The sequence below is a fragment of the Oncorhynchus gorbuscha genome, linkage group LG02, assembly GCF_021184085.1.
Source record: "Oncorhynchus gorbuscha isolate QuinsamMale2020 ecotype Even-year linkage group LG02, OgorEven_v1.0, whole genome shotgun sequence".
NCBI classification, from domain to species: Eukaryota; Metazoa; Chordata; class Actinopteri; order Salmoniformes; family Salmonidae; genus Oncorhynchus; species Oncorhynchus gorbuscha.
In genome coordinates, this window is record NC_060174.1 from 25,288,991 (window position 1) to 25,315,336 (window position 26,346).

Genomic DNA, 26,346 nt, shown 5'->3' on the forward strand with positions numbered 1-26,346 from the left:
TTGGCTGAACCCGGGGCCATGTGGCCACAGAGTTTCTAAACGTAGAAGTGCAACATCGCGAGACTTCCGGGAACATTTGCGAAACAGAACAAACAGGCCAGGGTCTGGGATTTGACAAGTCAATGAGAGAAGTGAAAATGTCTTCCTTTGTTTTTTTAATCGAATTCTAAAGGCACAACCTAGATTCGAGCCAATGTCTAAAGTAGATGAATGTTACCACTCTAACCTCGTGAACGTGACAAACTGAAACGTTTTCATTTGTGTCTTTATATCAAAGAGTGTCTTTGATACGACTGTGTGCACACGCGCAGTTTGGCGCGAGACGACCATTAGACCCTATAACGTGTCTCTACGCATGAGCTTTGCTAGCCAACGTCGCCCTGACATCGCCTACAAACGTGATCGGGGATTTAAATTCGAGAAGCAGTTTTAGCCTATCTTTATACTGTACTGTCTTTGATATGGCCATTCCACAAGCGTATCTAGATGATGTTCGTTTCCGGGTGCGCCTTACATCGCAATCCGGTTCCCTGCGGTTCGGAATAAGGACCGGGGCGTTTCTAAAAGAAAGCCTCAAAACCCGACCTCCAACGGGCTTTTCAAGGGATTTTGAAGCGGCGTTCCCTCCGCTTTCATATGCTACGCGCCCCGGCGAGGGTGCACTGCACCGGCGCTCAATGGTGGTGCAATTCTCTCTGCGTTAGCATACTAGCTAACAACATCGATTTCTACTCCACCCCCTCTCTAACCGGCTGTAGCTACTAGGCAATACCCAGTAGCTAGGGGTGAGCTGTAAAACCCAATTTGCCCATTCAATTCCTCCTCATCACATCCATCCACAGCGCTAGAAGATTGTTGACTTGGGAGGGCCATTGCAAGACTATTCTTGAAGGATCCCTGCATCGGATTCGGGATTTAAGGCCCTCGGGGTTTAACCCGCAATCATTTCATTCATAAACTCCCCAAAGCCTGTCTTCTCGGTCAATGTTTTGGTCAGTTTTAATACAATGTTTAAACTTATTTTACGTAAATCGTACCAGTTCGTGATTTTTCCTTTCTACCTCAACACTTCATTTTAATTCTCTTCCCAGCCGTCTTAGTTAAACTAGCTATATCTGACGGCCCCTTTCCTTCCCATCAACCTTGGAGCCCAATTAGGTTTAGCTGCTTCTGGCAATCTGTGCAACGATCGCTGCTCAGTGGTAACTGCTCGCAGCACACTGTGCTCATCTCTCGTGGGGAAGATATCAGATAATAGGACGCCTCCTACTCGGACAGTGCGAGACCTCGGGCTCCGACACGAATACGGTGGCCTGTGTAGCCAGCAATAGAGCTCTGTGGAAATCGAATCCTCCACACAGACGGTGCTCAGGTGCTCGCAATGCCCGGCCCGGCGGCCGGCAGTAAATCTCGGGTGTACGCCGATGTCAACACTTTGAAGAGCAGGGAATATTGGGACTATGAAGCCCACGTGCCTAGCTGGAGGTGAGATGTTTATATATTCAAGACCAAGATATTAAAACATCATAATGCACTATTTAGTATTTTATTGGCAAATGCTTTATCAACCGTATGATAACACTGTTGATGTCGATACGTGTATTCTATTTGTCTTTTGTTTTATTGTATGTCTAAATACTCAGCGATTTCCAGCTACTACAACAACGACACATAATATTTTACTACTTACTGGATTATGTTCCAATGGCCATAATATCGTTCAATTGCTTTTGGATCTTTGTGGGCGGATGCAATATTGATATATTATATATTATCATAATAAATTAGTATCAATAAGGCGTATTTTGAAAACCACCTAATTTGGAGAATATGTATTTTTGGAGACCTAAAGTTTTGTCGGGAACGTACATGGTTATGTCACTCTTGATTGGGATGGGAAAGTCATCAATCTGCGAGATCTAGCAGGCCTAGCTGACAGTTGACGCTGACAAGGCAGTACCGCTTGTGAATTTTACTACTGTAGCTACTTCCTATGTTCTACTTTTTGATATTTCCACATAAGCAACATGTGAACTTCGTAGGGGCATATCAAATTGGTTGTCAAATGAAAGCTAAATATGTTTTGTAGAAATTAAAGGCATAGATGGATACACTAGTCTGGATAAACAGATGGAAAATGGGTCGTAGTATTCATCTACCAGAAAAAGTCTTAAAAGGTATCAGAAATGCATCAAAACACAATGTTGTCATAAACACCGCTGCCAACTAATATCAACACTTTAGTTTTAGAGAAATTGTTTACCTTCTGTAAGTTTATGAAATATTGCCTTGTGCCTTGAAATTCCGTTACCAAAAACCCACATATCTTTAAGATATTTCCAAATAGGATAATAGGAGGATAATGTAGGTTAAAATCAAATTTGATTTGTCACGTGTTGAATACAACGGATGTAGAGTAGACCTTACCAAGAAAATATTTACAAAATAAACTATGGTAAAAAAAAAATACCACAAAATAACAATTATGGCATACTGGTACCGAGTCAATGTGTGGAGGTACAGGTTAGTTGAGGTCATTTGTCCATGTAGGTAGGTGTTCAGCAACCTTATGGCTTGGGAGTAGAAGCTGTTAAAGAGCCATTTGGACCTAGACTTGGCACTCTGGTACCGCTTACCATGCTGTTGCATAGAGAGCAGTTTATGACTTGGGTGACTGGAGGCATTGTCGTGCCCTCTTCACAACTTTCTTGGTGTGTTTGGACCAGGATAGTTTGTTGGTGATGTGGACCCCAAGGAAGTGAAACTCTCAACCCGCTCCACTACAGCCCTGTCAATGTGAATGGGGACGTGTTCGGCCCTCCTTTTCCTGTAGTGCTCGATCATTTCCTTTGTCTTGCTCACATTGATGGACAGGTTGTTGTCCTGTCACCACACTGTCAGGCCTCTGACCTCCTCCCTATAGGCTCTCCCATCGTTGACAGCGAGAAATTGCGTAGCGCGATTTCTTGTAAGTATCTGGATTAGTGTCCTGCTCCTTGAAAGCGACAGCTCTAGCCTTTAACTCGGTGCGGATGTTGCCTGTAATCTATGGCTTCTGGTTGGGATATGTACGTCGGTCACTGTGAGGACGACATCGTCAATGCACTTATTGATGAAGCCGGTGACTGAGCTGATATACTCCTTAATGCCATTGGATGAATCCTGGACTATATTCCAGTCTGTGCTAGCAAAACAGTCCCGTAGCATCCGCGTCATCCGCCCACTTCCGTATTGAGCAAGTCACTGGTACTTCCTGATTTCGTTTTTGCTTGTAAGCAGGAATCAGGAGGATAAAATTATGGACAGATTTGCCAAATAGGTCGGGCAGGTAGCCTAGTGGTTAGAGTGTTGGACTACTAACCGAAAGGTTGCAAGAACAAATCCCCGAGCTGACAAGGTAAAAATCTGTCATTCTGCCCCTGAACAAGGCAGTTAACCCACTGTTCCTAAGCCGTCATTGAAAATAAGAATTTGTTCTTAACTGACATGCCTAGTTAAATAAAGGTTTAAATTGTGTGTGGAGTAAAGATGGTCTAGAGTTTTTAAAATTTGATTTATTTTTAATATCCTCTGCTTGCCCATGTGACATGCTGGTAGAAATGAGGTAAAACAGATTTAAATTTGCCTGCATTAAAGTCCTCGGCCACTAGAAGCGCCGCTTCTCGATGAGCGTTTTCTTATGGCCTCATACAGCTCGTTGAGTGTGGTCTTAGTGCCAGCGTCGGTTTGTGGTGGTAAATAGATGGCTACAAAAAAATATAGATAGCTTATCATGAGGTATTCTACCTCCGGCTAGCAATACCTCGAGACTACCTTAATATTAGGCATTGCGCACCAGTTGATATTGACAAATAGACACACACCCTTACCCCTTGTCTTATCAGACATACAGTGGGGAGAACAAGTATTTGATACACTAGTGATTTTGCAGGTTTTCCTACTTACAAAGCATGTAGAGGTCTGTAATTTTTTAAATCATAGGTACACTTCAATTTAAGTGGACCTTATACAACAATCCAGAAAATCACATTGTTGTATGATTTTTAAGTAATTCATTTGCATTTTATTGCATGACATAATTATTTGATTACATCAGAAAAGAAGACCTTAATATTTGGTACAGAAGCCTTTGTTTGCAATTACAGAGATCATACGTTTCCTGTAGTTCTTGACCAGGTTTGCACACACTGCAGCAGGGATTTTGGCCCACTCCTCCATACATATGTCTCTGGGCAATACAGACTTTTTGCTCCCTCCAAAGATTTTCTATTGGGTTCAGGTCTGGAGACTGGCTAGGCCATTCCAGGACCTTGAGATGCTTCTTACGGAGCCACTCCTTAGTTGCCCTGGCTGTGTGTTTCGGGTTGTTGTCATGCTGGAAGACCCAGCCACGACCCATCTTCAATGCTCTTACTGAGGGAAGGAGGTTGTTGGCCAAGATCTCGCGATACATGGCCCCATCCATCCTCCCCTTAATACGGTGCAGTCGTCCTGTCCCCTTTACAGAAAAGCATCCCCAAAGAATAATGTTTCCACCTCCATGCTTCATGGTTGGGATGATGTTCTTGGGGTTGTACTCATCCTTCTTCTTCCTCCAAACACGGCGAGTGCAGTTTATACCAAAAAGCTCTATTTTTGTCTCATCAGACCACATGACCTTCTCCCATTCCTCCTATGGATCATCCAGATGGTCATTGGCAAACTTCAGATGGGCCTGGACATGCACTGGCTGGCGTAGTGTGTTACTAATGGTTTTCTTTGAGACTGTGGTCACAGCTCTCTTCAGGTCATTGACCAGGTCCTGCCATGTAGTTCTGGGCTGATCCCTCACCTTCCTCATGATCATTGATGCCCCACGAGGGGAGATTTTGCATGGGTGGAGAACAGGAGGGCTTAAAGAAAAACTAACAGGTCTGTGAGAGCTGGAATTCCTACTGGTTGGTAGGTGGTCAAATACTTGTGTCATGCAATAAAATGCAAATTAATTACTTAAAAATCATACAATGTGATTTTCTGGATTTTTGTTTTAGATTCAGTCTCTCACAGTTGAAGTGTACCTTTGATAAAAATTACAGACCTCTACATGCTTTGTAAGTTGGAAAACCTGCAAAATCAGAACACCTGCAAATCAAATACTTGTTCTCCCCACTGTAGCTGTTCTGTCCAGCCGATGTACGGAAACCCCAGCCAGCTGTATATTATCCATGTCATCGTTCAGCCACGACTCTGTAAATCATAATTTTTTACAGTTTTTAATGTCCCGTTGGTAGGATAGTCTCAAACGGGAGCTCATCCAGTTTATTCTTCAGTGATTGCAAGTTGTCTAATAGAACGAATGGTGGAGGCGGATTACCCACTCGCCGACGAATTCTCACAAGGCACCCTGATCTCCGCCCCCTGTATTTCCTTATTTTCTTCATGCGAATTACAGGATTTGGGACTTGTCTGGGAGCAACATTATGTCCTTCGCATCCGACTCATTAAAGAAAATCTTTGTCCAGTTCTAGGTGAGTAATCGCTGTTCTGATATCCAGAAGCTCTTTTCGGTCATAAGAGACGGTAGCAATCAACATTATGTACAAAATAAGTTACAAACAAATTGGTTAGGGTCCCGTAAAATGGCAGCCATCCCCTTCGGTGCCATTCCGTAACAGGTAATAGTAAACCTACCAATTAGTTATATTGATTTTTACTGATATGTATTTTGTTTATGAATTATTAAGTGATTAAAACTCAAAATTCCGTTATCAAATTGGTAACAGAATTACCAAAAAATCTGTAACGGAATTACTGCAGCTGAATTGGCTACAATGGGAAATCACAATGGTCACAAATCACAGTTGGTTCACCTGCTACTGTCCTCCCTTCCACTGACATATTGTTATGTTCAGCTCATAGCAGTTTTCTTTGTCTTTCTGTTGTCTTATGGTCAAACCAAGACTGTTTTAACAGTCTGGAAACCTCTCCCTCGCTCTGCCTTTCTATAATTCTCCAGTTAATGTCACATCTTCCAGCTCTTACTAACACCTACCCATGAGTAGGGCTGTTGCAGTGACCATATTATCACCACTCCGGCAGTCACGAGTCATACTCCGGCAGTCACGAGTCATGAAAGCAGCCAAATTTCACACGACTGTTCTGTCACGGTAATTAGGCTTCTCCAAGCTCTGATGGTGCTGATGGTCATTAGTAGCCTACCAAACTTGCTAACTGCCTGTTACTCAACACTCTATTGTCACTCTAATCACTCTGACATCCATGCAAATGTTTTTTTGAAAATCTAATCAAATACTTAATCAGAGCTCATGTTGCACAACATTTCAATAGGCTATGCAATTGCGCAAGAAAACCGAGTGATGGCCTCTACTACAAAGAGGAGGATTGGCTTTCTACAGGCTAGGGCTACTCTGTTTATTTCTTAACTTTCCTAACATTAAGCACATTGCTTATATTTACAGCAGGAGTATAACCTACCTGGTTGGCATTAAAATTAACCACGGGGAAAAGAGTCCTCCATTTGCTATTTAAGTGCATAGATTACTTATTTTTCCCCATTGCCCCTGTTTCGATACAGGTGCATCATAATGTTCCATTCTTAATCAAAACAAATTTCACACATATATTATTTAGTATATGTAAATGCAAAATTTAATCAAGAATATGGGGGACAATATTGCTTATCACTTGTGAATGATGCCCAGCATAAGAAACAAAGCCTTTTCTTACTACTTTTTAAAATCATAGCCGCACACCTCGTGTAGCCTAGCCCATAGGCCTATATGTTTTAATAAGCTTTGTATCACATCTAAAGTGGCCAAATAACTTCTTAAGATTAAGCACGTTGGGCTCAACATGCCTTCTAAAGCAGATTAACTGGAATACATGAGCGGCACATGAGATTCAAATTTGGGGGAGATAATTTTCACCATAAAAATGCACCTTTATAATAAAAGCATTACATGCATAATTACATTTGCAGTCACTTTTGATAATGTTTTTTTCCGCAAATGGAACATTTGCGTTTATAGCCTACTACCATTGTGCGCATTGTTGCGCTTATAATGTGAAGATATAGCCTAATAGTTTTATCAATTTTAAGCTAAATGTTCTGATCTGTTGTGTAAGCCACATTGCGTAAACGTTTTGTTATGCTAGTGGTTGTATTAATTTGGAATCTCTCATTCCACAACTGTCCCATACTATGTTTGGAATATGTATTTCTCACACAGAGTAGAATAGGTTGACCTTTGTACTATGGGGGATAGTAGGTTGACATAGGCTAGTGCTTTTGCTGTTCGTTAGGCCTTCTCATCTTGTTAGCCGATGAAAAGAAAATGTGGACAGTTCTTCCAATATCTTCAATATGCACCTCGGAATATGATAAGGACACGCGCAGTTGCGTCCCCGATGTGTCTGTTTTCACTTGTAGCCTGTGAGAATGACCTGATCATGTGTTGGAGCGTGCAGCACTCAGGGGAAGGGGCACAACAGCCACTGGCTGCAAACGCCATGGATTCTTTTAGGATGCATTACTGCACACAAACGGGATGCCGCCGTTAAATTCTAGGCATTATCAAGTGCTTGTCAAATTGTGAATGAGTGACTGATATAGTGTGTACAGCCTGTGCAAAAAACTAAGCAGAGCTCATGCCTTTCAAGTGACTTATTTTCAAATCCTCATTAGTTGCATCATGCAGACTGACAATGTATTAAAAATAAAAACATAGCCCAATGTTTGTGGAACAACTAAAGTTATATTAACTCTAAATGAATCATATAGGAATTAGTGATGCACCAATATTAAATTTTTGGCGAATATATCCAATATTTTCCTTGCAAAAAACCCCCCTGATACTGATAACCGATATTTAGAATTTTAACGGCGTTTTAAGCATTCTAGTACAGTTAAATAGTTAACGCACAACGGACACAGCAGTCTAAGGCTCTGCATCTCAGTGCAAGAGGCGTCACTACAGTCCCTGGTTCGAATCCTGGCTGTATTATATCCGGCCGTGATTGGGAGTCCTATAGTGCAGCTCACAATTGGCCCAGCGTCGTCCGGGTTTGGCCGGGGTAGGCCATCATTGTAAATAATAATTTGTCCTTAACTGACTTGCCTAGTTAAATAAACGTTACACACAAACCATACTGACCAAAAAGTTTGTTTGTTGGCATTTACGTAGGTCCCCATTACCAGTAAAACAATCCAAACCAACTTCTTTCACTTACTTGCTGTGCTGTTTCGTTGTCCATTAGTTCAGTCGTTTCATTCTCAACCAGAATTTCTATGGAACGCCATTTGGGTCTTTGCATGTCAAATAACACTATTTGACATGTCAAATAAGCCTGTTGACCAATCAGGACCTGAATTTCACTGCACGTCACATAATAATTTAACGCGTTCATAATTTTTCACATTACACATTGATTACACTATCACTCGTCACAACATTCATAGATACGTATGCTATAAAGTTGTCTCGCGCACTTACAGTGCTGGTCATAAATAAAAAGCTAGCTATCTCATGGATGCAAACAATTTTAAGTTATTGTTTTTTTTTATTTTTATTAACTAATATCAACAAACAAAAGAAGAATAGTCACATGCAAACAAGCATACAAACAAACTATTTACATTGCCAGGAATCCTAAACAAACAAATCATATTAATTAATAATACAAGTTTTAGTTGCCATTTTGTTTTTCATTTTAGTCAAAGTGGTGTCATATTGTTTAAACTCATTTATAAAGTGATATGTGAAAAAAGTTAGGTTTTGAATTAGACCATTTGCATTTGTGAATGTGAAATTTACCTAGTATTATTAGCAATTGGATTAAATATACTATATCTTTATCTATGTCAGAATTTCTAACATAAATCAGTATATCAAAACCATTAAATAGTACAACCGGTCCTATTTTCTTTTTGTAAAGAAATTCTGTATGTCAATCCAAAACATTCTACGATAAATAAAGGCAAAAAAACTAATGCAAAATGGTCTCCTTCTCCATTCCACAGAAATCAGTTATATTCAATATTCAGCTTGAATCTTTCCAAAACATCTTTCACAGGATAAATTCTATGTAACATTTTAAATGAAACTTCCCTTACTTTGTTACTGATACAATATTTGTTAGCAATTTTCCATGCTTTGCCCTATTGTATATCACCATAGATATTTGACCAAAATAATCTTGCTGAGGGAATTGTAGTAGCACAAACAATATTCCTAATCTGTTTATAGCTACATTTATCATTGATGTTAATATTGCCAATGAATATATTTTCATGTAAATCTATGTTACTTACATCAACCACAGAGGAATTTAAGAGATACTACCCCCCTTGGAATCGCATCAAAAACAATTGCCTATTCTTTCTGGGTTATTGGAATTTTACATTTATCAAGAAATTCCCCATATGAGAGTAGATACCCATCCTTATTCAGTAACTGACCAACCAACATAATTTTATTCTCAAACCAGTTATGAAAAAAATACATTTATACGATTTAAAAATATCTTTGTTGTTCCATGAAAAGTATCTGTGAGGGGAAAAATGGTGTTTATAAGTTAACATCTAAGCGAGAATTGCCTGTTTATGGAATTTGGCCAACTTTACTGGGGTTTTATCAAAATGACATCGAAGCAAAAATTCTAAACCAATTCTAAATTCTAAAATAATTATATACTTAGGGAAGATATTCTAAATACTGTTCTGGTTCTTTAATATCAGAATCCAATTTATTTTAAAAGCATTATTTAGAGTATTGAAATCTAAAACCTCAAGACCTCCTTGTTCATGGATGCAAACAATGTTCTTCCCCAAAAACATAGCAAACCGTCTTAATCTAGGTGTCGTCATCTTAAACAACCCTAATTTATAAAACCGTTCTTATTTGATTAATGGTGGTTGGACCCATCTATGTGTAGTTATAAGGATTAGCCACAATAGTGGAATTTGCGGTTAGCCTTCAAAATAAAAGTATGGCATAATTGTACTATTTGTATCACTGTCGATGACATACTTTTATTTTGAAGGCAAACCGCAAATTCCTCTATTGTGCCTTATCCTTATTGTGGCTAGCTTCACAACACATAACCCGGTCTGGTGCGCCTCACGCGCCAGATGAGGCTAGCTGGCTGCTTATAACGTTAGTTTTGGGCAACAAGGTTAAATTGCTGGCTAGCTATTTATTTCCATTTACTGAAGTTCAATTTCAATAGGTAAACAACAAGTGGCAACTTAGCTAATACTTAGAATTTTTTTTTTTTACCTTAATTTAACAAAGTCAGTTAAGAATAAATTCTTATTTTTAATGACGGCCTAGGAACAGTTGGAATTGATCTTGCAACCTTTCGGTTACTAGTCCAACGCTCTAACCGCTAGGCAGCCTGCCACCACAAGGATTCCTAAATTATTGCTAAGAACAATGAAAATGACTGCAGTTTCTACTGGTCATTGTTTTCAAGCTGGTTGTAATGGTGCTAGCTAGGTACCAAGCTAAAGCTAGCTACCCCAGAAGTTGCGGTCGAACATGTGATGCTTTATTACCAACGCGGTATTTTAAACACATCGTTAGTGGCCGGTGTTTGCTCGTTTGCAGACTTATTTTGTACAGCTTTGACAGTGCTACTGTATCTTTTTTGACATGCAAAGACCCTAAACGGCGTTCCATAATATGTATGTCGTGAAGCTAATAGCAGAGACGCTATTACAATGTAACCGAGAACGGTTGATTTTCAAGGGCAATGAATTCCATTATCTTGGCATTAATGGATTTCTCCTTTGCGTTGTCTCGCTGAAATGTTCTTACTCTTTCAAATGACTACTGGACTTGTTGACTGCTCGATCCTCCCAGGTTAGGAGTTCTGTGTTGACGTGTAGCGCAACATTTTAAGTGGCGTCATTACATCATGTACCCACGTTATATAGGTATGCAGTCAGGTTTGACATCTGTTTTGCACATATCGGCCGATACCGATGTTGGTATTTTTATAAGAATATGTTCACTGATATATCATGCATCCCTAATAGGAATACCTATTTCTTTGTTAACAGCTGAACACAGAATGTGTGCGCACTGCCTCAAATCGTTTGGAGGAAATATCATTTTTTATTCAGCTTTGTTCAATTGTATTCTTCATACTATAAAATTATGCCATGGAATTCTAAGCAAATATTGTCTGCTGAATGAACTAGTGTAGCCCACAGCCATTTGGCATAACCAGATCAGGACATCTCAGAGTATGCTTTTCTGTTCTTCTGAAATAGACTACATTTCCTCATATCATTAGTATTGTACAGTGAGTAGAGCACAGAGTACAGTCCAGTACAGTAGGACAGTACAATACAGTGAAACATGAGGAGAATGACATTCATATCAATAGTTATGCATTCCTGTGTAGTACTGATCATGGACCAATGATGTAAATCCGTTTCCCGGTTGTAAATCCACTTCACTTACTGTAGTTCAATAACTAAAATAGATTTGTTCAAACTCAAGGTACCATGTCCGAGCTGACACCCCATTCTTTCTGCAGATATCTTTGAGTTAGGGTTGGGTGATATGTCGAATTAATTCAAATGTATGTTTTTGTGTGATATTCCAAATGCCTGTATTTCAAGAATCAATGTTATTAAATGTTTGGTCTTAAAAAAAAAGGTTTATGCCCACTTGTTCTCATGTCTTTTTGACTTCTGTGCTGTGTGCAATGATTTTGGGCCAAGGATCATCAACTAGATTCAGCCTTGACACAATTAATTTTCTTCTTGAGTGGATGGTCAGGGGGCCAGAACATGATTACAAATAATTTTTAGACTGAAAACTGACCGCAATACTTACGTCCAAACAGATATATTTGACTAAAACATAATTTCTTACCTTGCTTGTATATGATCACATATACTGAGTTTACAAAACATTAGGAACGTCTTGTTAATATTGAGTTGCACCCCACCCTTTTCCCCCCAGAACAGCCTTATTTCATTGGGCATGGACTCTACAAGGTTTCGAAAGCGTTCCACAAGGATGCTGTCCCATGTTGACTCCAATGCTTCCCACGGTTGTCAAGTTGGCTGGATGTCCTTTGTGTGGTGGACCATTCTTGATACACACACAACTTTTAGGCGTGAAAAACCTAGCAGCGTTGCAGTTCTTGACACAAACTCACACAAATCTAATTCGTTTGAGAATACTTTGGAACAGATTTCCAAAATTAAAATAACTTGCAGCTGATTTACTAGTGTTTTTACAGTATTTTATGTCTAACAATAAAATATATATTTTGAATCACTACCCCATCTCTGTACCCCACACATACAATTATCTGTAAGGTCCTCAGTCGAGCAGTGAATTTCAACAACAAAGACTAGTCCCCCCCGATCCATCACAAAGAAGACTTTTAAAAAGCAGACATTGAATATATCCCTCTGATCATAGAGAGGTTAATGAATTACACTTTGGGTGTACACCCAGTCACTACAATGATACAGGCGTCCTTCCTAACGAAGTTGCAGGAGAGGAAGGAAATCGCCCAGGAACTTCCCCATGAGTTTAAAACAGTTAAAGTTTAATGACTGTGATAGGAGAGAACTGAGGATGGATTGACAACATTGTAGTTACCCTACAATACTAACCTAATTGACAGAATGAAAAGGAGGACACCTGTACAGAATACAAATATTTCAAAACATGCATCGTATTTGGAACAAGGTACTAAAGTAATACTGGAAAAAGCAATTAACTTTGTCCTGATTACAGTATGTTATGTTTGGGGAAAATCCAATGCAACACATTACTGAGTACCACTCTCCATATTTTCAAGTATAGTGGTGGCTGCATCATGTTATGGGTATGCTAGTAATCGTTAAAGATGAGAGATTTTCAGGATAAAAAGTCAATGGAATGGAGCTAAGCACAGGCAAAATGCTGGAGGAAAACCTGGTTTAGTTTGCCTTCCACCAGACACTGGGAGATTAATTCACCTTCCAGCAAGACAATAACCTAAAACACAAAGCCAAATCTTCCCTGGAGTTGCTTACCAAGAATACTGTGACTGTTCCTGAGTGGCCAAGTTACAGATTGGACTTAAATCTACTTGAAAATCTATGGCAAGACCTGAAAATGGTTGTCTTGCAATGATCAACAACCAAATGACAGAGTTTGAATAATTTTGAAAAGAATAATGGACAAATGTTGCACAATCCAGGTGTGGAAAGATCTTAGAGACATAGCCAGAAAGGCTCACCAATACCCCATAATGACAAAATGAAAACAGGTTTTTAGATTTTTTTTGCAAATGTATTAAAAACAAAAAATAGAAATACCTTATTTACATAAGTATTCAGACCCTTTGCTATGAGACTCGAAATTATGCTCAGGTGCATCCTGTAACCAAAGATCTTCCTTTGAGATGTTTCTATAACTTGATTGGAATAAACCTGTGGTAAATTCAATTGATTGGATATGATTTGGAAAGGCACACACCTACTATATGAGGTCTCACCGTTTACAGTGCATGTCAGAGCAAAAACCAAGCCATACGGTCGAAGGAATTGTCCGTAGAGCTCCGAGACAGAATTGTGTCGAGGCACAGATCTGGGGAAAGGTACCAACAAAATTATGCAGCTTTGAAGGTCCCCAAGAACACAGTGGCTCCCATCCTTCCTAAATGAAAGACGTTTGGAACCATCAAGAACCTTCTTAGAGCTGGCCCCTGGCCAAACTGAACAATTGGGGGAGAAGGGCCTTGAAAAAAAAAATGTATTTCACCTTTATTTAACCAGGTAAGCTAGTTGCGAACAAGTTCTCATTTGCAACTGCGACTGGCCAAGATAAAGCATAGCAGTTCGACACATACAACAACACAGAGTTACACATGGAATGAACAAAACATACAGACAGTAGAAAAAAAGAGAAAAAAATCTATATACAGTGAGTGCAAATAAGGGAGTTAAGGCAATAAATAGGCCATGGTGGTGAAGTAATTACAATATGGCAATTATATACTGGAATGGTAGATGTGCAAAAGATGGATGTGCAAGTAGAGATACTGTGGTGCAAAGGGAGCTAAATAAATAAATACAGTATGGGGATGAGGTAGATAAATGGGTTGTATACAGATGGGCTATGAACAGGTGCAGTGATCTGTGAGCTGCTCTGACAGCTGGTTCTTAAAGCTAGTGAGGGGGATGGGAATCTCCAGCTTCAGTGATTTTTGCAGTTCGTTCCAGTCAGTGGCAGCAGAGAACTGGAAGGAAAGGCGACCAAAGGAGGAATTGGCTTTGGGGGTGACCAGTGAGATATACCTGCTGGAGCGTGTGCTACGAGTGGGTGCTGCTATTGTGACCAGCGAGCTGAGATAGGGCGGGGCTTTACCTAACAGAGACTTGCAGATAACCTGTAGCCAGTGGGTTTGGCGACGAGTATAAAGCGAGGACCAGCCAACGAGAGCGTACAGGTCGCAGTGGTGGGTAGTATATGTGGCTTTGGTGACAAAACGGATGGCACTGTGATAGACGACATCCAGTTTGCCGAGTAGAGTGTTGGAAGCTATTTTATAGATGACATCGCCGAAGTCAAGGATCGGTAGGATGGTCAGTTTTATGAGGGTATGTTTGGCAGCATGAGTAAAGGAAGCTTTGTTGCGAAATAGGAAGCCGATTCTGGATTTAATTTTTGATTGGAGATGCTTAATGTGAGTCTGGAAGGAGAGTTTACAGTCTTGCCAGATACCTAGGTATTTGTAGTTATCCACGTATTCTAAGTCAGCCGTCAAGAGTAGTGATGCTGGATGGGCGGGCAGGTGCGGGCAAAGATCGGTTGAATAGCATGCATTTAGTTTTATTTGCGTTTAAGAGCAGTTGGAGGCCACGGAAGGAGAGTTGTATGGCATTGAAGCTCGTCTGGAGGTTAGTTAACACAGTGTCCAAAGAAGGGCCAGAAGTATACAGAATGGTGTCGTCTGCGTAGAGGTGGATTACAGATTCACCAGCAGTAAGAGCGACATCATTGATGTATACAGAGAAGAGAGTCGGCCCGAGAATTGAACCCTATGGCACCCCCATAGAGGCCTTGGTCAAGCAACCCGATGGTCACTCTGACAGAGCTCTAGAGTTCCTCTGTGGAGATGGGAGAACCTTCCAGAAGGGAAACCATCTCTGCATTACTCCATCAAACAGGCCTTTATGGTAGAGTGGCCAGACGGAAGCCACTCCTCAGTAAAAGGCACATGACAGCCCGCATGGAGTTTGCCAAAAGACACATAAATGACTCTCACACCATGAAAAACAAGATTCTCCTGTCTGATTAAACAAATATTGAATTCTTTGGTCTGAATGCCAAGTGTCACGTCTGGAGGAAACGGTGAAGCATGGTTGTGGCAGCATCATGCTGAGGGTATGCTCCAGAGAGCTCATGACCTCAGACTGGGGTGACGGTTCACCTTCAAACAGGACAACAACCCTAAGCACACAGCCAAGACAACGGTCCTTCGCGGCCCAGCCAGAGCCCGGACTTTAACCCGATCTAACATATTTTGAGAGACCTGAAAATAGCTGTGCAGCTACGCTCCCCATCCAACCTGACGGAGCTTGAGAGGGTCTGCAGAGAAGAATGAGAGAAACTCCTCAAATAAAGGTGTGCCAAGCTTGCAGCTTCATACCTAAGAAGACTCGATGCTGTAATCGCTGCCAAAGTAAAGGTTCTGAATACTTATGTAAATGTGATATTTCAGTTTTGTTTTTTAAATGAATTTGCATTTACGGGGTATTGTGTGTAGATTGAGGGGGAAAAAACTATTTAATACATTTTAGAATAAGTCTGTAATGTAACAAAATGTTGAATACTTTCCGAATCCACTGTCTGTATTTCATTTTCAACTATTTTGCAAAAACATTTTTAAACATGTTTTCACTGTGTCATTATGGGATGTTGTGTGTGTGCATGGGTGAAGGGGACACAACAAAATGTGGAATAAGTCAAGGAGTATGAATACTCTCTGTATCTGTTCCCCTATTCTCTCTCATCTAGTAACCAGGAAGACTACCAGTTGGTGCGGAAGCTCGGCAGGGGGAAGTACAGTGAGGTCTTTGAGGCCATCAACATCAACAACAATGAGAAGGTGGTGGTCAAGATCCTCAAGGTAAGTTGTTCAAGGGCTGCTTTGTTCGTCTGTATGCCCCAGTAGAGGTGGATTTGTCTAAGTAAGAATCAATCAGGAAAACATCTTAAGTATCTAGGTAACCTGGATGATGCTGTCACCATTAGTTAGGCTATATGTTGTTATAAATGAAGTTACGTCAAACGTTTAGGCTACATCCTGGTCTGATTGTATGTCTGTTTATTATGACCCTGATTAGCCTGTCAAGAAAAAGAAAATCAAGCGGGAAATCAAGATCCTGGAGAATCTGCGAGGGGGAACCAACATCATCCGATTGGTGGACACTGTGAAAGACCCTGTGGTATGTCTTACAGCTCTGCTTTCCTCTAGCCATGGGCTAGTTCTTAGTCACCTGATTACATGGCCACTTCCTTACCCCTTCAAAGATCAGATTTGTTTGTTTATATTGTGAATTACTTTTGTGAATGTTCCTATACATATAATGGCTGTTGAATTGACATTCTTACACTTTATAATATCAGTACAATTAACTTTACAGATGGTGAACGTGTTTGATATTCTTTTAGTGGTGTTCACTTAAGTCTTTGAAAGTTCTGCAAACTAGTCATCTGTTCACATATGAAGTCTTAGACTAACTAAATTAACTGACTAATGATCTAGAAGCAGGCGAAACAGGACTCCGTCTTTCTCACATTTTGGCAGGGTTATTTTGAGAATGTTTATGGATGCAAGGGAGACAATTACCTCATCAAATAATTTATTCATCACATGTTCACTATGCTGCTACCTACAATAACAGAAATGGGAATTTTGATCATGGGAATTAATAAGGCTAATATTAACATGGCTTTATCTTTAATTACAAAACACATGATTTCAATAGCAGCTGGGACAAAATTGGGACGTGATGCCTTGTAATTATATTATTTCATGCTTCATCTGTGCTTATGTGCTTCTGATGTGTGTGTTGTGGGTGTGATGGGTGTGATATGGGTGTGATATATGTGTGATGGGTGTGATATGGGTGTGATATGGGTGTGATATGGGTGTGATATGTGTGTGATGGGTGTTAAGCCACTGCACAATGATGTGTGCTCTTCCTTTTTGTTGATGGGTGTTAAGCCACTGCACAACGCCTGCTCTTGTCTTTGATGCATCAATAACACAGATTTTGTATAATCATTTCTAGGCATGGGGTTTTACTGGTTTGGGATGGTGTTGGGGAACCAGTAAATAATGGCTCAAATAGCCTGATGTAATTGTTTTTAATGTTTTTGTCTTTGCTCCAGTTTCTGGCCTGGGCCCTAGGACCATGTCCCAGGACTACCTGACATGAGGACTCTTCTGTCCCCAGTCCACCTCATGCTCTCTGCAGTCCCTTACTATTATTCAACCATGCTGGTCATTGTGAACATTTGAACATGCATCAATAACACAGATTTTAAGGTATAATCATTCCCTCTAGGCATGGGGTTTTACTGGTTTGGGATGGTGTCATGAGTGGGGGAACTTGGTCATGTAACCCAATAAGGCTTGGTACTTTCAAATACCATGTTGGTAGCCATGACTTAGCATTGCAGGTTTTGGCCTTTCAGAGAATTTTGCACCCAATTGTTTGCTGTTTGTTTTGTGGGTTTCTGTACTTTGAGTTGCTGATTGAATTTGATTTGATTTGATTTAGTTAAACAGTGTGTGTTGCATCATGGATGCATGCATCGCATACTTGCTTTCTGCAAATTAAATCTTAAACTTTTCTTCTCTCCCCAGGAGCTCTACCAGAAGTTAACAGATTTTGATATACGTTTTTACATGTATGAACTACTAAAGGTGAGCCTTGCAGTTTTACCCCGTGTGTTTTCACATGCACTCCCAGTCCTACCTTTTACCTTCCGAACTGTGGGATTAGTTTGTGGTGTCTAGTCATTATTTTGCTGCCTCTTACATGATTTTGGTTTTTGTGTTTTCAGGCTCTGGACTACTGTCACAGTATGGGTATTATGCACCGGGACGTCAAGCCCCACAATGTGATGATTGACCACCAGATGAGGAAGGTAGGGGGAGCTCTTAACCTTTTTCAACCTTAGGTATGTAGAACCTTGGTAAGTTCGGAGTCAGATGATGTTATATGTGTCTTGTCCAATTTTTAAGCTGTTTGAAAAGTCTACAAAGCTTAAATAAATTGTCAGAGATTTGTCTGAAGTGACTTCAGTTATTTCTTTGCCAATATTGAATGGCAGTTTATAACTCTTTTAGCCTTTGTCAAATACAGTATTCTCATTGCCACCAGATGGCATCAGGGCACAAACAGGACATCAAAACCTTTTTAGTAGTAGCAGCGATATCCCTTATGTGCCACATTGGCAGTGTGGTTTCTATTCTAACACTATGTGGTTTGTGTTTTTGTGCTGCAGCTACGCCTGATAGACTGGGGCCTTGCAGAATTCTACCATCCTGCACAGGAATACAATGTCCGAGTAGCATCTCGCTACTTTAAGGGACCTGAGTTACTGGTGGATTACCAGGTAAATCCCCAGCACATGCAAGCAAACACACACACTGACACGTGGTCATCCTGTAAATGAATAGTGCTCCAGTGTTATTGTGTACCAATTTAATTGTAATTGGTAGCTGTTTGTGTATTGATTTATAACTGTAACTGATGCGTTTTGTGGTTTCCTGTCAGATGTATGACTATAGTTTGGACATGTGGAGTCTGGGCTGCATGCTGGCCAGTATGATCTTCCAGAAAGAGCCCTTCTTCCATGGCCAGGACAATTATGACCAGGTATCCAATTCATTTACCAATGAACTGAACCTTTCTGTTGTCACTACCAAACTTCCTTTAATCTCACTACAACCCATCTCATTTCACCCTCATCTAGACCTCTCATAATATGATAACACTGACTGCTACAATCTATTAGAGCAGATAACACATTCACTACCTGATGATAACATGTACTTACCAAATTAGATTGTACATGAACAAATATTCCCTAAGACAAACCGAAACACATTTGTAAAATTGACACTGTTCTTATTTCAGCTGGTCCGAATTGCCAAAGTCCTGGGGACAGATGAGCTTTTTGGTTACTTGCGCAAATACCACATTGAACTGGACCCACGCTTCAAGGACCTTCTTGGCCAGTGAGTACCAATAGGGAGTGCCATTGAGACATGTACAGTACCTTCAGAAATGATTCATACCCCTTGACCTAATTCCACATTTTGTTATATTACAGCCTGAATTCAAAATGGACTAAATATTATTATTTTTCACCCATCTACACACATTACCACATAATGACAAAGTGAAAACAAGTTTTTATAAATGTTAGTAAATTTATTGAAAATTAAAAACATAAATATCGAATTAACGTAAGTATTCACACCTCTAAGTCAATACATGTTAGAATCACCTTTTGCAGCGTATGCAAAGCAGTGAGTCTTTTTGGGTTTTGCATACCTCTCTCCAAGAGGTTTGCATACCTGTATTGTACAATATTTGCGCATTTTTTAAATTATTTTATTCTTCAAGCTGGCAAATTGGTTGTTGATCATTGACATTCAATGTCATCTTGGTAAGCAACTCCAATGTATATTTGGCCTTGTATTTTAGGTTATTACCTGTTGAAAGGCAATAACCTAAAATTATAATTACCTGTTTATTTGTCTCCCAGTGTCTGTTGGAAAGCAGACTGAACCAGATTTTCCTTTAGGGGTTTGCCAGTGCTTAGCTCTATTCCATTTAATAAACAAATCATTTTACTTCCTAGTCTTTGCTGATGATAAGCATACCCATAACATGATACAGACACCACCATGCTTGAAAATATGAAAAGTGTTACTTAGTGATGTGTTAGATTTTCCCCAAATATAATGCTTAATATTCAGGACATAAATTTTAAAAAATTGCCACGTTTTTTGCAGTTTTACTTTACTGCCTTATTGCAAACAGGAAGCATGTTTTAGAATATTTGTTTCATGAACAGTCTTCCTTTCACTCTGTTATTTAGGTTAGTATTGTGGAGTAACTACATTGTTGTCGATCCATCCTCAGTTTTCTCCTATCACAGCCATTAAACTCTGTAACTGTTTTAAAGTTACCATTGGCTTCATGGTGAAATCCCTGAGTGGTTTCCTTCTTCTCTGGCAACTGAGTTAGGAAGGACACCTGTACCTTTGTAGTGGCTGGGTGTATTGATACACCATCCAAAGTGTTATTAGTAACTTCACCAGGCTCAAAGGGATATTCAATGTGTGCTTTTTTTTACCCATCTACCAATAGATGCGACTTTTTGCAAGACATTGGAAAAACCTCCCTGGCCTTTGTGGTTGAATCTATGTTTTTAATTCCAAATCAAATCAAATTTTATTTGTCACATACACATGGTTAGCAGATGTTAAATGCGAGTGTAGCGAAATGCTTGTGCTTCTAGTTCCGACAATGCAGTGATAACCAACAAGTAATCTAACTAACAATTCCAAAACTACTGTCTTATACACAGTGTAAGGGGATAAGGAACATGTACATAAGGATATATGAATGAGTTATGGTACAGAGCAGCATACAGTAGATGGTATCGAGTACAGTATATACATATGAGATGAGTGTGTAGACAAAGTAAACAAAGTGGCATAGTTAAAGTGGCTAGTGATACAAGTGTTACATAAGGATGCAGTCGATGATGTAGAGTACGGTATATACATATGCATATGAGATGAATAATGTAGGGTAAGTAACATTATATAAGGTAGCATTGTTTAAAATGGCTAGTGATATATTTACATCATTTCCCATCAATTCCCATTATTAAAATGGCTGGAGTTGGGTCAGTGTCAATGACAGTGTGTTGGCAGCAGCCACTCAATGTTAGTGGTGGCTGTTTAACAGTCTGATGACCTTGAGATAGAAGCTGTTTTTCAGTCTCTCGGTCCCAGCTTTGATGCACCTGTACTGACCTCGCCTTCTGGATGATAGCGGGGTGAACAGGCAGTGGTTCGGGTGGTTGATGTCCTTGATGATCTTTATGGCCTTCCTGTAACAACGGGTGGTGTAGGTGTCCTGGAGGGCAGGTAGTTTGCCCCCGGTGATGCGTTGTGCAGTCCTCACTACCCTCTGGAGAGCCTTACGGTTGAGGGCGGAGCAGTTGCCGTACCAGGCGGTGATACAGCCCGCCAGGATGCTCTCGATTGTGCATCTGTAGAAGTTTGTGAGTGCTTTTGGTGACAAGCCGAATTTCTTCAGCCTCCTGAGGTTGAATAGGCGCTGCTGCGCCTTCTTCACGACGCTGTCAGTGTGAGTGGACCAATTCAGTTTGTCTGTGATGTGTATGCCGAGGAACTTAAAACTAGCTACCCTCTCCACTACTGTTCCATCGATGTGGATAGGGGGGTGTTCCCTCTGCTGTTTCCTGAAGTCCACAATCATCTCCTTAGTTTTGTTGACGTTTTGTTCACTGCTTGACTGAGGGCCCTAACAGCTAAGAGTATGTGTGGGGTACAGAGATGAGGTAGTCATTCAAAAATCATGTTAAACACTTATTGCACACAGAGTGAGTCTATGCAACTTATTATTTGACTTTTTAAGCAGATTTTTACTCCTAAAGTTTAGGCTTGCCATAACAAAGGGGTGGAATATTTATTAAATCAAGAAATTTCAAGTTTTCATCTTAAATTAATTTGTACAAATGTCTTAAAACATAATTCCAATTTTTGTATTTTTAGTTCAGGCTATAACACAACAAAATATGCAAATAGTCAAGTTGTGTGAATACTTTCTGAAGGCACTGTATTTAACTTAACTGAGTGTAAACCCTAGAGATGGGTCAGTTCCACAGATGGGTCAAGTACCAATTCTACGCTAGATGAATCACTATAGACTTAGACCATCTTTATCAGACAGTGGCCTTATAGATCCAGAAAAGGAAACATTCTTTCCCAGGTGATAATACTGTTGTGTTGAAGTGACAGCCTAGAGTAAGTTAGCTCTCTGTCTCCCCCCTCAGGCAGACACGGAAACGCTGGGAGCAGTTTGTCCAGACAGACAACCAGCACCTGGTGAGCCCTGAGGCTCTGGACCTGCTGGATAAGCTGCTGCGCTACGACCACCAGCAGAGACTGACGGCCACAGAGGCCATGGAGCACCCCTACTTCTGTGAGTAATAAAACCTGAACGATTCCTATTGACCACCTCTGTTGTGAATTGCCGGTTATTATGGCATTGAGGATATGATCTTTAACATGATGACTCTTCTACTAAGATCCTGTGCTAAAGGAACAGTCTCTCTCTAATGCGGATGGCAATATGGTGTCCAGTGGATCCACTACAGCTCGATGAAAGCAGGTGAGTGAGAGAAACACCAACACTGATCTTATTGTAAATTTTGACATTCTTTTGGTCTGAGAGAAATTTAGCTCCATGTCAGGTGTCCAAGCAGGTTCACTGAAATTGTTCCATTGTTCTCAATTATTCTATTGCTCTGGGTTAACGCTGCTATTTAAATCTTTTTTATAAAATCACTTTTAGATTTCTTAAGATAAATAAGCATCAACAGTATAATTTCTCTTCCCTTTTTGTCTTTCAGAAGAACATTTGTTACCTCAAATTTTGACCCCTTTGTGGCAGAATCCTCTTCAAGTGTACAGTGACAATGGATCAAAGCACCGCCAACCAGTAATACCCTCAGATGTTCATACGGGCACACACACACACATACGTGAACACACTCACACCCTCCTCTGTGTCAGTCCATGGTTGGCTTGCCCCAGTTACATGTGAAGCAGCCAGACCAATGAGCTTGATGTCTCACCTCTGCCTCTGCCCCCCTTCCTCTTATCATTAGGTAAACAGAAAGTTTCAAAGACTAGAAAAAAAGGATACTTTCCTGTCATTAGCCCCCCCCTCCCTCGTTAAACTAAGCATGAAGAATGAAAAGGAGCGTGAGCCTGCCCCCGCCTTCCCTCGGTCTGTCTGTCTGTCCGTCTGTGTTCAGTATTCAGCCCCTCGGCAGACTTGAGCTCAGCCTCCACACACTGTAGTACTGAAGTGGCATGGTGGACCTTTTCTCTGCTCTAGGTAGAATGATGATAATAATATTAATGAAAATAAAGGATTTTTATTTAGATTGATGTGTTTGTGTGATTTTTGGAAAATGTATTTGCCATGAGCAGTATGGCCTGCTGGGTGTTGGGTGTTTGACAAACAGTGGTTTAACAACATGTCAAAGAAAATGACTGCCACAGTTCTGTGGTCAGAGGCCATAGGACAGCTGCACACGGCCGACCTCTGTTTTTTATGTAACCTTTGTTTAACAAGGAAAGTTAGTGAAGAACAATTTCTTATTTACAATGACGGCCTAGGAACAGTGGGTTAACTGCCTTGTTCAGGGGCAGAACGACAGATTTATACCTTGTCAGCTTTGGGTTTCGATCTAGCAACCTTTCCGTTACTGGCCCAACGCTCTTACCACTAGGCTACCTGCCGCCCCACTAGGCTACCTGCCGCCCCACTAGGCTACCTGCCGCCCCACTAGGCTACCTGCCGCCCCACTAGGCTACCTGCCACCCCACTAGGCTACCTGTTATGGTGTGTTCCATTTTTATCTTACTTATTGTTGTTCAGACAGTCTTACAGTAATTATTCAGAGAGACAACCACAAACAACCCCAGTATCTGGTGGTCAATTAACAGTGGGTCATCTATGCCATTAATTGCTGAGGAATGTGACAAAGTCTTGTCTTGACACCAAGTTGCTACCACAACCCTTAATGGGCTTGGCTCCAAAACACACTCACCCTAGATACAGAGAAAATGCTTTGACAGACCATCCAATGTGAACCATCAGTGCTCATTCACTGAGTGAGTAATCTGTTCAGCTTCGTGAACTTTACTCAAGTGTTTCCTTCATTTGGGCAGTTACCGTTTGCTTACAGTCAGAAAGGCTGCAATTTGGGCAGCATGCTCACCAAAAATACAGCTTGTTGTGTTGTGGCCATAAACACAGTGGTGGAAAAAGTACCCAATTGTCATACTTGAGTAAAAGTAACGATACCTTAAAAGAAAATGACACAAGTAAAAGTGAAAGCCACAGAGTAAAATACTACCAGATTAAAAGTATCTGGTTTCAAATATACTTAAGTATCAAAAGTAAATGTTATTTCAACATATATTTAAGCCAGGGACACACTCCAACACTCACAATTTACAAACTAAGCAATTGTGTTTAGGGAGTTCACCAGATCAGATGCAGTAGGGATGACCAGGGATGTTCTCTTGATAAGTGTTTGAATTGGACCATTTTCTGTCCTGCTAAGAATTTGATAATGTAACCAGTACTTTTGGGTGTCAGGGGAAAATGCATGGAGTAAAAAGTATATTATTTTCTTTAGGAATGTAGTAGAGTAAATGTAGTCAAAAATGTTTAAAAAAAATGGTAAGTATAGGAATCCCAAAAACGACTTCTGTAAAAATACTTTAAAGTACTATTTAAGTACATTACACCACTGCATAGGCATCATCCATAGAAGTGATTGACTATTGCCAAGAGGAGCGCACCGGCCATCTCCGTGAGTTGTAGCCTATGGCTTCATCTTCGTCATTAGGTGAGTCCGTGTGCCACTGGAAACTATTTAGTAGCCTACTGTAGCCTATAATAAAAACATATATTTATAATGGCCTGGACTATTGTTTGAATTCAAGGCCAGATTGATCTCAGTTTGTCAGAGTAGCCTATAAAAAATAACTTCCCGGGCCTATGATCTCTTAATCCTGCCCTGGTGAATACTTATGTAAATTAGATATTTTTGTATTTCATTTTCAATACATTTGCCAACATTTCTAAAAACATGTTTTCACCTCCATGTGCTATTGAGTGTACAGGTGTGAGAAGTTTTTATTTTGTATCCATTTTGAATTCAGCCTGTAACACAACAAAATGTGGAATAAGTCAAGGGGATGAATACTTTATGAAGGTACTGTAGATGCATTCATGCTGTGACCCTTACTGTAAGTAGAGCAGTGCTACTGGAAAGCTTTGTCATCGGACACTTGCTGCGCCTGAGTGCATAAGGCGCAGCCACATCCCTGTTCCACAGGAGGAGCTCTTGTGAATGGGATTACTGGGAGGGCAGGTGACCTAATGCAGTGTCCTTCACTTTTGCTCACAAGTGTCTGTGATCAACTCAGGAACTGATGCAGTTTCTCCACAACACTTATCCTCTGCCAAAATGTCCACCTATCTGAATCAGAGCCCCTGATTCTTTGTACATCTGTAATAATGAGGCAAGCTTAGCTGATACATGTAGGCTAATGGTATTCTTGTGTAACCTTGGTAAGTGTTATGGACACCATGCAGTACACTTTGTGGTGAGACTGTACCAGGTCACACTAATTGGCTCCTTAATTTGTTTGACCTCAATGTCAGAATACAGGAGTAAGAACATTTGGTGAGATGGAGAAGATGTGCGTGTATAGTACAGTACATATCTGGTGTCCTTCTCAGACCACATACATCAACTTGTTCCCACTGGGCATACGCTGGTTGAAATAACTTTGTTTCCACATCATTTCAATGAAATGATGTTGAACCAATGTGGAATAGACGTTGAGTTGATGTCTGTGCCTAGTGGGTTGTCTCTCACACCCCGAGTTGCAGAGCAAGGCTTATGTGGGGGCAGGTACCCTAGCATTTAAGGGGTCGGGCCAGTAATCAAAAGGTTGCTGGTTCAAATTCCCGAGCTGTCTAGGTGATACATCTGTCAATGTGCCTTAGAGCAAGGCACTTAACCCTAATTGCTCCTGTAAGTCTCTCTGGATAAGAGGGTCTGCTAAATGACTCAAATGTAGCAAACTACATTGACTTGTATGGGGGTCCATTGACCATTTAATTAGTATGTCTCCACCAAAGGAACCGGAGACCAGTTAACATGATGTAAATAAGTACTGTAACTGGTGCTGGAGCCAAACAGCCACTTAGCTAAATGTGTGTTTCTATCAGTAACAACATGGAGCCCTCCTAACTTTAGAATAACCTTTTGTTGAGATGCGTTGTTATTGATTGTGTATCCAGTGTCTGCACCATAGGGGTTTGCTTTTGACTCTACAGATGAAGGATCGTGATCACCCTGTTGCAGGAGAACTTGTCCATTAATTATATTGCACATAATAATTCACATTTCCTGTTGCTGCATGATTATTTTCCTACTGTAGCAAACTGGTTCA

The 26,346-nt window shown here is 40.5% G+C and overlaps 1 protein-coding gene across 1 annotated transcript; it reads left to right on the plus strand.

The window, feature by feature from the left end:
- Positions 1-131: 131 nt before the first annotated feature.
- LOC123999648 (casein kinase II subunit alpha'-like) lies at positions 132-23,252 on the plus strand. Its single transcript, XM_046305614.1, has 11 exons — positions 132-1,485; positions 16,035-16,146; positions 16,364-16,465; positions 17,893-17,952; positions 18,093-18,176; positions 18,537-18,647; positions 18,809-18,910; positions 19,172-19,272; positions 22,134-22,282; positions 22,389-22,471; positions 22,713-23,252. The coding sequence occupies exons 1-10, from the start codon at positions 1,382-1,384 to the stop codon at positions 22,463-22,465; spliced, it is 1,002 nt and encodes a 333-aa protein (XP_046161570.1). The 5' UTR covers positions 132-1,381; the 3' UTR covers positions 22,466-22,471; positions 22,713-23,252.
- Positions 23,253-26,346: the final 3,094 nt, after the last annotated feature.

What these genes read in the sequence shown, in the direction of transcription:
- LOC123999648 (XM_046305614.1), top strand. Translation starts at nt 1,382, where the DNA reads ATGCCCGGCCCGGCGGCCGGCAGTAAATCTCGGGTGTACGCCGATGTC. An exon ending in GCCAGGACAATTATGACCAG is followed by an intron (nt 18,911 to 19,171) that starts GTATCCAATTCA and finishes TTCTTATTTCAG; the next exon opens with CTGGTCCGAATTGCCAAAGT. An exon ending in TTCAAGGACCTTCTTGGCCA is followed by an intron (nt 19,273 to 22,133) that starts GTGAGTACCAAT and finishes CTCCCCCCTCAG; the next exon opens with GCAGACACGGAAACGCTGGG.